This window comes from Phaethon aethereus (genome assembly GCF_964289735.1).
Source record: "Phaethon aethereus genome assembly, chromosome: 9".
NCBI lineage: Eukaryota > Metazoa > Chordata > Aves > Phaethontiformes > Phaethontidae > Phaethon > Phaethon aethereus.
In genome coordinates this window covers 4,410,434-4,424,613 of record NC_138585.1, presented here as the reverse complement: position 1 = coordinate 4,424,613, position 14,180 = coordinate 4,410,434, and the positions used below count along the sequence as shown (strand labels likewise).

Sequence of the window (14,180 nt, the reverse complement as noted above, 5' to 3'; positions counted from 1 at the left end):
ACTCCAAGGCAGCAGTTCTGCTAACCCCGCCTCCTCACTTCTTCAAGAATCAAAAACTCCGTAATTTTGTGATCGCTGTGCCCAAGACAGCCTCCAGCCATCACATCACCCACAAGTCCTTCTCTGTTCACAAACAACAGGTCCAGTGGTGTGCCTTCCCTAGTTGGCTCCCTCAACAGCTGTGTCAGGAAGTTCTCTTCCACACACTCCAGGAACCTTCTGGACTGCTTCCTCTTCGCTGTATTGTATTTCCAGCAGACGTCTGGTACGCTGAAGTCCTCCACAAGAGCAAGGGCTAGCAATTACGAGACTTCTCCCAGCTGCTTATAGAATATTTTGTCTGCCTCTTCATCCTGGTTGGGCAGCCTGTAAGAGACTCCCACCATGATACCTGCCTTGTTGGCGTTCCTCCTGATTCCCACCCATAAACACTTAACCCGATCGTCACCATTGTCACGCTCTAGACAGTCAAAACTCTCCCTAACATCCAGGGGCTACCCCACCTCCTCTCCTTCCTTGCCTATCCCTTCTAAAGAGTTTAGAGCCATCCATTGCAGTGCTCTAGTTGTGCAAGTCATCCCACCGCATTTCTGTGATGGCAACTATTATCCTTATTCCTGCTGCATGATGGCTTCCAGCTCCTCCTGTTGGTTGCCCATGCTGCATGCACTGATTGGTGTAGATACACTTCAGTTGGGCTCTCCCTTTTTTCAGGGAGAAGCTCTAATTCCTGTGTGACCAGTCTCAGGTGCTTCTGTGGTTTCTAACACATTCATAACCCCTGCATCTTTGCTGTTGCGTGACTCTTCATCCCCTCCCTCCACTGAGACACATGTAGCATCACCTCACTGCATCACACATAGCTCTAACAGCTGTATGCATTAATTTTAAGCTCAAATACCCTTTTCCTCCACAGCTCATTTGGACAAATATCTGCCATTTGACTGGGTGTAGCTGCCTCTCCTGTATGGTGCATTCATCAATATCTCTTGAAGTTTGGTTTTCTGAGACTAATGGTACTACTTCTCTACTTGCCTTGTGATCAAAGGCTCTCCTTGCTATAGGAGCTTAGACTAGTGAGACATGGTTTAAGACCCTTGGATTATTTTCCTGTTATGCCACTGGCTGGCTGTATGACAGCAGCATGTCCCTTACGTTCCCTGCTTGCTGGGCCTCACCACAGTGACAGCTCACCCCTGTGAAGATCAGAAACCTCCAGTAAGGATGTGCCCAGCCCCGTGGTGGTGTAGCAGAGGGCAGCCGAGAAAAGCTAGTGTAGGGAGTGCCAACACGATGGCTATGTAGATAAGCGGGAACCTCTCATCCTCTCCTTCCCCGACATCCTGTTACTTTTGTCAGAGTGGAAACACTGCATTAAGCTGTTTCTGGTTCAGTGAAGGGGCATGTGGTATCCAAAAGCAGACTGTAGTTGTATTTTCCTTCAAATGCTTTGTTAAATCTCTCCTGATTTACTGTATGCACAATTATCCTGACGTTCCTTTACAACATGCATCTTTATTCTTTGGGAAGAGGCAAAAATAGTAACGTGGAGTAGTAGATAACTAACTGTGTGACCGAGCAATCTAAGGTGCCCCATATGGATGACACGAGCATTATGTGGCTGTGGTGATCCTGCTGCAATGTTGTGAGATATACCATGGACAGTGGGTTTTATACAGGTTTTCTCTTTCTCTCTCTCTTGTGCCTCATAGGCTGCTCTTTCTGTTGTCTTCCCAGAATTTACCATTGCACCATTTTCCTGGAGAAAAATAGGGCTTCACTGCCACTCCAGAATGGCTGAGTAAAGTCCTTTTCAGTAGGACTCCAGTATACACTCTGCCTTGTTGGGGAAATCCTTGGTGTTCAGACACTCACAGTCATGCTCAGGCCCCAACAAGTCTGTGCGTGTACTCTGCAGTTGCTGCAATTCAAAGGACAGACTGACATGATAAACCTGTGGGCATCAGGCAGGCACCCCTGTTGTAGGGGCCAGCAGGACGAGCTTACAAATATACCACTGCAACAGGGCCCAAGTGTTACTTAGCTATGCCTTAGCTAAGGTGTGAATGGTTGAGAATGGCATCACGCACGTACAGACACAATCGTCACTGTGTTCAAGAGCCCCCTCACAGACTCCAGCCATGTGGGTTGGGATTTTTTTGTTTGTTTGGTTTGTTTTTTTTTATTGTTGGGGGTCCTTTTTTTCCTAGAGTAGGCCCTCTATGGGACATGTGGTAAATAACTGTTGTCCCTCAGTATAATTACTTTAACCAGGAGACTTATTTTAAGCAGCTTAGGTGCTAAGTTTAACCACCTTAAAGACTGAAGGCTCTATCCATGCTACAGTAGGTCGGAGGCCTCACAGTACTTCCTGCTCTGAAGTATGTCTCTAAACATTGATGCTCAAGGTTTTATTTCAAGGCTTTCCAAAGCAGAGCTGCACTGGCAGCACAAGAGAATCCTCCATCAACAACGTACCCCTGAGCCTCTCTTGGCTGGCTGAGGCAAAGTCACCAGTAAGAAATTCCAGAGCATCAAATTTATGTTCTTTATGGTAGTAAACATACTGTGACCAAGCGATTCTAAATAAATGCTATTGAGAGCAAGGTCAGTTGAAGCAACTGCCGGACTAGCACCAACTCCTTTTCACATTGCTCATGGGGAAGAAGCGTTATCAACACTTGTTTGGCTCAGCAGCAATGGTGCCAAAGCTGCAGCCATGTTGGCAGACTGCACTGCTTTCTTGGAGGGAGCCGACAGTTTGTCTTGTTCTGTCCACAGCTCATCAGTGATGGCAGCGTGGTGTACGCAGAAGCCCTCTGGGACCACGTCACGATGGATGACCAAGAGCTGGGATTCAAGGCCGGCGATGTCATTGAAGTAATGGATGCTACCAACAAGGAGTGGTGGTGGGGGAGGATTCTGGACAGCGAAGGCTGGTTTCCAGCCAGCTTTGTACGGGTAGGAGCTTGATGTTTCTTTATGCCTCTCCATTAGCACCAAGTGTTTGTTCTTTTTCCCCACGTTTAGTGTTCTGTAGCGACTCCTCAGCACTTTCACTGCTAGAGGCAGTTGGTTCAACACATCTTGTTACTATTCCTCTACATACATTGGGCCCCCCTAGCTGAGCTGCCACCAGTGTGGAGAAGTCCCTCTTCACATGAGTAAATCAGGGCAAGGGTGGTTCAGTACCAGAATCTGGAGCTAAGCTGAGCTGCGCCAGGGCTCCTGCTTACCTGTATGTGTATCAGCTGGTTTGTGCCCAAGCACACAGCATCCCCTTCAGGAGCAATCAACAAACACTCTCTTAGAGGAATCCCAGATGCAGCTGGTAGAGGTCTTCATTCTAGTGTCCACCTTGGACAATGGATAAGCATGGCACCAAATTTAGCCTTCTCCATCTGGTGCTGGGTCCAGTGCAATGCTGCGTCTCAAAGTATGCAGCCACCTGACTCATGCATCCACCTTCTCTTAGCCCTGGAGTCTTCAAAACAGCAGACTACTGGCCCACCACACAACACTGTATTCCAGGCATTTAAAAAAATGGAGGAGAAAGCCACAAAAAATGTCTTGGAGATTATGTGGGACAGCTGATGAGGGGAGATATGAAACACTTGATGCTTGTGGGTCAAGGCTTTCCCTCGGTGCCAGCTATAAAGACGGTATAGAAATAGCTATGCAGAACATCCCAGACAGTCCCGGCTGTATACTGCAGAGGTCGGATTAACTTCCAACAGAGCATTCTGAAACGCATCCGAGTTCTCTGTGCGAGTGAGGTGTAAAACAAGAGTCTGGTAACGTCTGTGCAACTCCTTCCCTGCTGTGAGGAGAAAGGCACTTTGCCTTTCTGTGGGCTGCGGCTGCTGGTGTGGATACCCAACTGCTTTCACCACTTCAGGGCAGGCTCCTCAGTGCTCTAAAGGCCATGAGGTGCCTACGGGCAGAGATCCTCAGCCCTTTAGCTCTTTATCTGGGTCACTTCAGATCACAAGTGACCCAAAACCAGGTGAAGCATGAAAGGAGGTGATACATGGTGGTCTGGTGTCTGTAGCAAAAGTCCTTGGAGAAGTGGGGCAGATAGTGCTCTAAAAGTTTTGAAATGATTTGTTATAGATTGCAGGAGGCAGTCTCAGCTGGATAACTATTACCAACAGTGGATGTTATTGCAAGTAAGATTACTAGGACCACACTCCGAGCACTGGTGGGGATGGAACTGCTTTTTTCACAATCAAAACACAGGCCTTTTTTCTGTTCATGTTACTGATGAGTGGAATTGTTGTCCTGGTTGGCAAAAATCCGTGATAAAATTTCAGGGGAAAGTAGACTAGTTCTAGCCCATTAGGGATGCACAGTAACAAGTTCTTTTAGCAGAGTAATCACAACACTTCTTCAAACATCTGAGTGAAGATTTCCTGCTAATTGTCACTGGGTCTGAAGCTTACTGCTGGGAAGGCTGGTATGTTTGGGCACTTGGGATAAATCTGCAGGTGTCTCAAGTTACTCCACACAAGCTTCAGGCCAAGGTCTGAGTTTAAGAGTAGCCAATGTTGTTCTGCTCATGGTGAAGGAAAATCAGGAGTGCACATCTTGAGGGCTTCAGCAGCTGGAAACAGTGAGTAAATGTAATCTGTGCTTATGCTGACAAGGGATGGGTATGCACTATTTTTTGTATGTAGATCTCTCTGTATCAAGTGGCAAGTAATCCTGCCTAGAAGAAACTACATTAAAAGCTTAAAGCAGTTTTGTGTCATTGTACTAAAAATGCCTACAGTTATGTATGTTCCTGCTTCAGTGTTCTTCACTTCTTCTGTGCTGGGATTGATCATTCGAGTTGCACAAAATACTTCCATGGGCACTCTGAGAGCTACAGCACTAGTACATAAAAGAAAGCCCCTAAGTGAAATGCTCCAATAGTTGCCTGCTATTAACTAAGGTACAAGGTACTTGGCTATTGTTGACAATACACGCTCTGTAGGACGGTGTGCCTACAAAAGGCTGGTGGTGTTCTGTGCTCATGCTGTGCTGCCATCTGATGGGCACTATGGCGGAACCGCGAGTTTCCCACACAGCCCTGTAACGTAATCCCACTCCTTACCACACTATGTATTCCCACTGGCGTCTGTATCTGCTTTTATATTAACAATAAATTCTCTTTAAGTAATCTTGGGGAAGCAGATACAGGGGAAGCGGGCCACGTGTTATTTACAGTATCAGAACAACAGTGATGCTATATAAGAAAGCAGCTATTTGCTGGTTTCCCCCCTCCCTCCCTGAGCACCCCCTCACAAGTACCTAGGCAGATTTCACTTGATAAACCATTCGTGTCCTGATTTTCTATGTATTCTTCCTGGAGGACTCTGTGACTTCTGTCCACAAGAGAGGCCTGCTTAAAGCCACCCATGTCACACAGTGGGAGCAGCTGTTATGTGCCTGTAAAGTGCCCTCCCAAAACTGACTATCTGGCCTTAGTTTCCCCATCCTTCCCTTACCCTAGCTCAGTCTTTGTCTGCCATTCAGTCAACCGTCCCAAAGTTCTTTTCCTTGGAACAGCTGTGTTTAGCAATACAAATGGTGAACATCTTGTGTGTCTGGCACAGCTGCGAGTAAACCAGGATGAACCCATGGAAGATTATCCCCTGAAAGTAGAGGGTGGCAAAGAGGACGACTCCAGCAGTGGCACCCGCCGCTTTGGGATGGGGCAGACCACCAAAGACCAAATGAGGACCAATGTCATCAATGAGATCATAAGCACAGAGAGAGACTACATCAAGCATCTGAAGGACATTTGTGAGGTAACGGGACAAAGGGGGACGTGAATGTAAGAACGTGTTTGAAGGATAACAGAGTATGTCTCATCCTTGCCCAGAGTGTGACTCTAAGCAGGGAACTTTACTTTTCTGAAAATGAGACTGTACTTCCATCAGAGCCTGCTCTGCTAAATGGTGTTGTGTGCCCAGAAAACAGAAGACAATTCATTACAGCAATACCCCAAATGCTTTTCTATTTGGAGCACCCAGTTGGGCTCTGATTAAATGGAATTAATTGAATTTCCCAAGCCAGAGAAAAGTAAACGTCTAGCATTGCTGTCCTCTTTAATGTATGTTCTGAGGTAATATAATCAGCAACTCCAGCCTTCAGGCAAGTCATGCTCAGATCGAACAACTAGGGGATGTTCAGCCAATTAGGTCTTTCGCTTGCAAATACGCTGAATATTGCAACAACACCTCTTCTAAAGGAGACACGCTGTCATATGCACTGGGGTAAATGAAGGTAATTGGTAAGAGTTTTGCAGGAATCATAGTTCTTCACCGAAATGACACAAAAAAGTAGTGCCTTCCAGGAGAGCCAGCTGGGGCAAGGCAGCACACACTTACCAAACCAGCCTCTCCTTCTGTAGTGTCCCTTTGCGCACTCCTCCTCCCTTGAGTCAACCAGGCATTTCCTAACACAAGCATCCAAACCAGATCTACAACTGGATTTAATTGGCTGAAATCTATCAGTGGATCGGTGATGGGGTCAGAACACCCCACAGCCTGCAGACAGGTAAATCTGTTTTTAACATGAGAGAAAGCAGCTCTGGGACTCCTCCAAGTGTGGATTACTGTACCATTTAAGGCAGTGATGTAACTGTGGCTTGGTTTCTCTTTCTACTCGGGGTGGTATTAGAGGAGGAAATAATAGCTAAAACATGGATGCACCGATGCAAGAAGGGGGTGCAGGAACCTGGTGTACAACTGGCTACAGTCCATGGGGTTTCCTGTTGATAACTAGAGGCCACAGAGCAAACGCCCAAGAAGCCTTCCAATTTGGTTTTGTCCTAGGGTTACATTAAGCAGTGCCGCAAAAGAGCTGACATGTTTACAGAAGAACAGCTGAAGACAATCTTTGGGAATATTGAGGACATCTACAGGTGCCAGAAGAAATTTGTTAAAGCACTGGAGAAAAAATTCAACAAAGACCACCCACATTTGAGTGAGGTTGGCTCCTGCTTCTTGGAATACGTAAGTAAATTTGACTTCATGAGAAAGGGGTAGCTGAGCATGGATTAAGCCAGAGGATTTAGAAATCGACAGTTAGACAGAACTGAACCTGTGTTTAAAAAACCCCACTCAACCAATTAAATGCCATCACCCCACCCCCTGCCCCATTCAACCTCTACCCACCTCCCAGTGAAACATCCTCTAGCTCTTGTGGCTATGGAAAGAACACTTGCAAAGCGCCTCAGCTTTGGAGCACTGTACTCCCTGCCAGACCATGCTACTTTAGGCAAAAATGTAGGAAGATTCCAAAATCTCGAGCTGGACCTGAGCTTACAGCTTTGATATTTTCAGATCATTGCAGGGTCAGCAACGGCCGATCCGGTCATTAAAAACATTTAGCTGAGCACAGGCCAGAATACATGGCAATGTCTCAGTCTCTCAGATAGGCTGCATGTGCTGTAACCTGTAATATACGCTGCCCATCCCCAGCTTTAGATCTCTGGGCTTCAAAGTCTGCGGAGGATACAAATTACCACAGAGCCCCATGTGATAGAGCAGCAGGACCTACACAGGGAACGCACACGCAGCAGTTTGAGCCAGGCCATCACCTGAAGAGGAGGGACAGTAACTCCCTTCATTTCCCTTGTAGCAAACAGAGTTTCAGATATACTCTGAATACTGCAACAACCACCCCAACGCCTGCATGGAGCTGTCCCGCCTCACCAAAGTTAACAAGTACGTCTACTTCTTCGAAGCCTGCCGCCTGCTGCAGAAGATGATCGACATCTCTCTGGATGGGTTTCTGCTGACTCCTGTGCAGAAAATCTGCAAATATCCACTGCAGCTGGCTGAACTGCTCAAATACACCAACCCCCAACACAGGTAGGTCAGCATGGTGGGGAGGAACGAGACTGGTCTCAAAGAAATGGACTAATGCAGAATCATGTATTGAAGGCAGCTTTGTCAAGAGCAGTCGATACCATGATTCTTCTGTGTTACCTTGTAGAAACCAAGGGAAAAAAAAAGTATTTTGCTATCAAATACATCATTTTCCATGACAGTAGCACTAGGTGTTCCTGTATGTTACAGCTCTGGAGTTGCAAGGCCCTCCTTATAATGGTACTTTTCTATTTTATTTGACCCATATATCTGTGATACCAGCACGTACGTACTTCAGAGTTAAATGTTTCCAGTGGTGGTGTTGAAAAATTTACCTCCAAAACCACTGGTTGAATATACCCAAAAAGGTCCATGTAACTATACCATAGCATGTCAAGGCTGAGTGGTAGTCATGAATTTTGCCCAGTGCTTCTCCAGTGGGAAGTCGTGGCCTAGAGCAGTCAAGCCACGCACACTCGGTTCCCCTTTAGCACTAGCTCAGATGCCTCCAAATCCATTGCTCAGTTTCAGGGTGAAGGCACTGCCCTCAGCTCAAATAACTATGTCACTTAATCAAGCATCTAAAATAATTAGCAACAGAAATAAAATATGAAAAATCTGTATTAAAGGAAAGTGGCGATATTGGTCCACTATGACTTGACTTAATTTCACCCTCCTAATTACAGCACTGGTATTTCTCAGAATGGTTCTAAGCATGTCTTTATTAGATCTATAAGCATGTTGTTCTGAAGCTGACCTCTTAACGGAAAGCTTTTTAAAGCGGTACACAGATGTTTTGAAAATTGCATTAGAGTCAAGTTGTGCAAACAGCTCCTTCCCAGCTACTCTGAACTCGGCAGAAGTAGCTTGTGGCAGCAGAAGGTGCGTGGGGAAGGGTAGATCAGCTTCTGTCCTGCCCTCCAGATAAACCATCAGCTCCTATTTGAAATAAAGCCAGTTATTGCTGAGCTGCCTTACCCATCCATGGCAGAGCCAGCCCCCGTATGAAAACAATGGCATTATGAATATATTGTATTATGTTGCAGAAAAAAAACAAGGCATGGAAAGCCCTGGAGATTCTTCCAGCAACTTGTACTTACACCTCTGTGGCTGGATTTGTTTGCTTATACCCTTTCCTTCTACAAATTGGGCCTGGATTTGTTACGAGACTATAATCTGTGCCTCAAATCCAGCACGCCTCTGAAAAGCTGCCCACCGAAACATGTACCTCCGACTTCCAGTATGAAACAGCTGGGACAGAACTGCAAGTGGGACTCCTGCTTCTGCTCTCCAGCCCTAGGCCATGCTAGACTGCACTCCTTTGGAGTGTAGCTACAATACGCATATGTCATTTTGTCATGCCTAACACCTCTGCCCTGCCCTGCCCTAGGGATTTTAAAGATGTCGAAGCTGCCTTAGATGCCATGAAGAACGTTGCTCAGCTCATCAATGAGAGAAAGCGGCGGCTGGAGAACATTGACAAAATTGCGCAGTGGCAGAGTTCGATAGAAGACTGGGAGGTAGGAGACTACTTTCCCCATGAATTCAATGTTTTGTGTTGCCGTTCTTCTCCCCCTCCAACAGCTTCTGCCTACAGCAAGATCTTCATAGGGATTACTGGCTAGCCCTACCTCAGTTCTGCTAAGCCTCTCTATGTGTTTTTTTTGTTGTTTTTATTTCAACAGATGTGATCTTTTAGTACAACTGAAAAGGTCTAGCACATAACCCAGCTAGACCAGCTGCCTTTGCATGTTCCCTAGGATTTTTACTTCCCCATTTTCCTTGTAGAATAAAATTACCATGTAGGTTAATGAAATCCTATTATTTTCCCCTTGCCCCCCATCTTATCTTGAGTGACTTCAAACTCTCAAGATGAGCAGAACTGCCCCTTAATGCTTAATAAGCCACGTTATTCTCACAGAAAGGCAAGCTCTCATATAGTGACAAAGGAAGCCAAGGTTCCCTGTAAACTTTTAAAAAAAATCTGCTAAATAAACAAAACAAAAGTACTTATTTTCCAAATCCTAGACTCAGTAAAACCAAACTGTCTTCCTCCCCAAGGATGTCAGGCTAAATTCTCAGCTCTCTGCTTATGTCCCTTTAACGTCAGGGATGGACCACCTGCCCTGAGCAAACTCCCTAGAAAAGGAGACTTTTTTCATTTAACACACTATTGTTCTTATCAAATTCAGTTCCCATTCCCTGGGTGCCAAGTCACCTCGATGTGACAAGGACTGTCCTCCAAAACTTAAATTCCGAGCAGAAAGTTTTGTCAGAAGGAATTCAGGCCCCACAGCCACACAGGCCCCTCTGCCAAGCTGAGGTTCTCCTATGAGACTATGGGCTTATTTCTTCTCCCCTGTTTTTGGATGGTTGAGACCAACCTGTTCTTTGTGCTGTTCTCAGGGTGAAGATGTCCTAGTCAGAAGCTCAGAACTCATCTATTCTGGGGAATTAACCAAAATCTCCCACCCTCAAGCCAAGAGCCAACAGAGGATGTTCTTCCTCTTTGATCACCAGCTTGTCTGCTGCAAGAAGGTAACCTCACTAGCCAGGCACAAATGCTACCTATTACAATGCTAAAGAATTTGAGTGAACTTCCTCTCTACCCCGTTGTTTCCTTAATACTTACTGGCATCATATGTGCTTCTGGCACAGATATTTTTATGTGCATTTCTCAGACATCCTGGTGTGCGCTGTGCACCTGACCACAGCAATAAGCCGCAGGAACTAACTATTTGCCTAGTTCTTTCAGCAAGAAAGAAAAGCATTGCAGTGCTTCTAGGGTTAGCATATGGCTTTATTTCATGTCATACAACTCAAATACGAGTATTGTCACCCATTTTCTTTTAAATATGGGGGGGAGGGTGTTTATACGCATTTCCATGTGAGATTAGTATCATATTCAGAAGGTAACTGCAGCTCTGATGAAGAGCTGTGGGCCTTGACGCATTAATAAAACCATATTAACGTCATATGTAAGTCTGCAAGTACAGCCCATGCTACTTCTCATAAGTATTTAAAAAAAAAAAACAATCGTCCTTCCTAGAGCAGATGAAAGGATCTTCCATAGAATTTCAGAACTGAACATGCCAAATTTCTTTTTTTTTTTTTCTTTTTCATAATCCATGGCATACAGGTACCTCAAGGTAACTTAGGCAAGAGAGAGACCCTCACTGTTTTATAACTGCTCCCAAATTTACTTTCCAACACAAAAGCCAAAAGCCAATTAGGATTTTTTTTGGCTTTCTAACTGGGACTTGTAGGATTCAAACACTATTTTCTGCCACGGGCTTAATGAGGATTTGGGATCATGTGTAATACCATGGGCTTGCTTCTCATTCAGAGCTCTGCAGGGCAGCTGATATCCCACAACAGCAGATGCCAGCCTATCCTGACCCCACCACTAGAAGAAACCTCACTGCCAACCGTGTCAACAGGCTCAGCACTCTGCACTTCCAGAGATTCAAATCCAGTATCAACTTTTCTTACAGGACTGTAATGACTGCCAAGTGGATTGCATACTCCATCATACCAAAGAAAATGAATGTTTAAGGAAGGGACAGGACAGGAAACAGTAATGTCTGTATGGGTTTGTGTGATGTCTCTTACAGGACCTTCTGCGCCGGGACATCTTGTATTATAAGAGTCGGATCAACATGGATGATATGGAAATACTGGATGTAGAAGACGGGAAGGACAAGGACTTCAATATCAGTGTGAAAAATGCATTTAAGTTGCACTGCCGAGATGCTGAGGAAGTCCACTTATTCTGTGCAAAAAAGCCTGAGCTGAAACAGCGCTGGCTGAAGGCGTTTGAGAATGAAAGGAGACAGGTTCAGCTCGACCAGGAGACTGGTATGGAAAGAGCAATGCTGTGAGACAGTGTTTTTTTGTTGTGGGGTTTTTTTTCTTCTAACCACCAGCCACTGCCTAGGAGTGAAAGGGTGGGGAAGCCAATCCATGCTCCAGTGCAGCTCTGGGCTGCTGAACTGCACATTCTGAAAGAATTTGTGCGATGGAAAAAAAAAAACCAAAACACACCACCACGAGCAGTCCTTAGGGAGGCCAATATGTCTTTAATCATATAATCATAGAATCACAGAATGGTTTGGGCTGGAAGGGACCTTTCAAGGCCATCTAGTCCACCCCCCCCTGCAACGAGCAGGGACATCTTCAACTAGAGCAGGTTGCTCAGAGCCCCATCCAACCTGACCTGGAATGTTCGTAATGAGATTTGAACCACAAGTGGTCTGGACTGGCTTCTTCACCCAGCAAAGCACTGCAGGGAGAGGGCAGGCAGTAAACCTTGCATGAGAGGTAGGGAAGAGTTGTGCTGCTGGGGCTGGGGGGAGCAGTATGTGCCCCTTCCAGCTTTGGGAGTAATTTCGGCTTGGGACCTCTCACCTCAGGCATCTTCCTACCCCTGTATTTCCCCTACTGTCTATGCCATGCTTTCCCCTGGTACAAAATGATGACCTGCTGCTGCCAAAGTCTACTTTATCTTCCAGGTTTTTCAATCACAGAGGTGCAGAAAAAGCAGGCAATGGTGAATGCCAGCAAGCAGCACCATACTGGGAAGCCTAAGGGTGAGTCACATATAAATGCTGCTTGAACGGGGGTGGGTCTGTATGGGAATAGTTTCAATGAAGTGGCATTAACAAACTCCTCAGAAAGGCCAGACAATCTGCAGTGTAGTTCCTGGCAGATTCAGATAGCTGGAGTCAGGTAACTATTCCTAACTACAGGAGAGCTGCTTTGCACCTAACTGCTGAACGCTGTGCCAGAAGCTGGTTACGCAGAAGCCGTCAGCTTCTGTTCAAAGGCTAGTTCACGGCCTCGCCCTAGAAACCAGGCTCTCCAAGCAGCATGGTCCTGCCTTTGTGAAAAGACAAAATTAAGTTTTGTAGTAATCCCTCTGATGCAAAGAGGGTCAGAAAAGTCACTGCAACAGGGACTATTCCAGCTTGGGCAGTTGTGCCTGGGGAAGATGCTTTGACAGTAGGTACCACGCTCATTGCCAGAGCTGTTCAGTAAAGAGACAAGGAACATTTAGCAGCAGCCAGAGGACTCTGAACTCAAGCAACAGAAAGGAAAGTTCCTGTGCCCACAGCACTGTCAGCTGAAGATTCCTGCTATCCCATTCTGTGATGCCACCATCCCTCTTTATATCCAGAGGAAGAGATGTCACATGCCTTCTTCTGGATGCACAGCGAGGCAACCACTTCCTCTTGGTGGTAGCAGCCAGCAGGTAAATCCCAGCTAAGTCTCCAGTAAGAAAGTTTGGCTAAATTTCAAAATAAGTAAGCAAGTGAGAAGAAAGATTTGGCTGCAAACAACAGAGGGTAATTTGGAAGGAGGGCAGCCCTCTCTAACAGACAGAGCAAAGCAGTAGAAGAGACCCCACAAGCCAGCCCTGTCTACAGGCTAGGCACTGGCCCCAGTGCAGGAAGTTTTAACAGGCAACAGAGGCACATGCACATCAGCTGCTTCTCCCAAAACAACCAAAGGCACCAGTTAGGTTTGTCACTAATGATGAGTTTTTTAGCCCTGCTGTTGTGTTGACAGAACACGTGTCAGTTATGCTTCATGTTTCTGGGACTTGCACAGCATCAACTCTAATCCTAAAAAGCGGTGCTGAAAGTAAGGGTAATACTAAGACAAACTCAATTTGCTCCCCTGTAGCTTTACCAGGGACTGGGCAGGGAAGGGAGCTGTGCTCAACTAACATGCTTCCCATCTCCTCCTCACTGCAGCCGTCACTAGGCCATACTATGACTTTCTGATGCGTCAGAAGCATCCCACCCTGCCTACTACACTCCCTCAGCAGCAAGTCTTCATGCTGGCAGAGCCCAAGCGCAAGCCCTCGAACTTCTGGCAGAACATCAGCAGGCTGACGCCCTTCCGGAAATAAGGGCAGCCCCGTGTTTGTGCCTGAACCCCTTCTGAGAAAGCACTTTATCCATCAGTCCTGGGAGGTGGAGCCCAGGTTCTTCTGATCCTGTGTTTACAGAGGATGGCACATGTGCTCCTGCCTTCCCTATTTATTTTGCAGACTGACTGACCACACTGGCTCTGAGGTGAGACACCGCGTGTGTGCTTGCACACACATGTGCATTTGTGCCAGTCCCATGGAGCCAGCCTTGCACAGCGCCCAAGAGGCAAATTTACAGGAAGAGATCACAGGAGGGAGCCTGACATGTTTCATCTGAAAAGATTTTGCTTATCAGCTGTACTTTGACTCCCTCCTCTGTGCTGTGAATACTACTGCTGCCTGGCAGCTGCCAGAGAGGGGATGGCAGCTGACTGATACACCTGCCG

The 14,180-nt window shown here is 46.3% G+C and overlaps 1 protein-coding gene across 1 annotated transcript in view; it reads left to right on the top strand.

Moving 5' to 3' along the window:
* The window catches only part of ARHGEF4 (Rho guanine nucleotide exchange factor 4), a 102,403-nt gene extending 88,546 nt beyond the window's left edge, over nt 1–13,857 (top strand). The window contains exons 3-11 of the mRNA XM_082003667.1: nt 2,782–2,961; nt 5,598–5,792; nt 6,822–7,001; nt 7,630–7,862; nt 9,250–9,379; nt 10,266–10,397; nt 11,474–11,717; nt 12,371–12,448; nt 13,616–13,857. Coding sequence (XP_081859793.1) covers nt 2,782–2,961; nt 5,598–5,792; nt 6,822–7,001; nt 7,630–7,862; nt 9,250–9,379; nt 10,266–10,397; nt 11,474–11,717; nt 12,371–12,448; nt 13,616–13,773 — 1,530 coding nt within the window. The 3' untranslated portion in view covers nt 13,774–13,857. The remainder of the gene's footprint in view (nt 1–2,781; nt 2,962–5,597; nt 5,793–6,821; nt 7,002–7,629; nt 7,863–9,249; nt 9,380–10,265; nt 10,398–11,473; nt 11,718–12,370; nt 12,449–13,615) is intronic.
* Nucleotides 13,858–14,180: the final 323 nt, after the last annotated feature.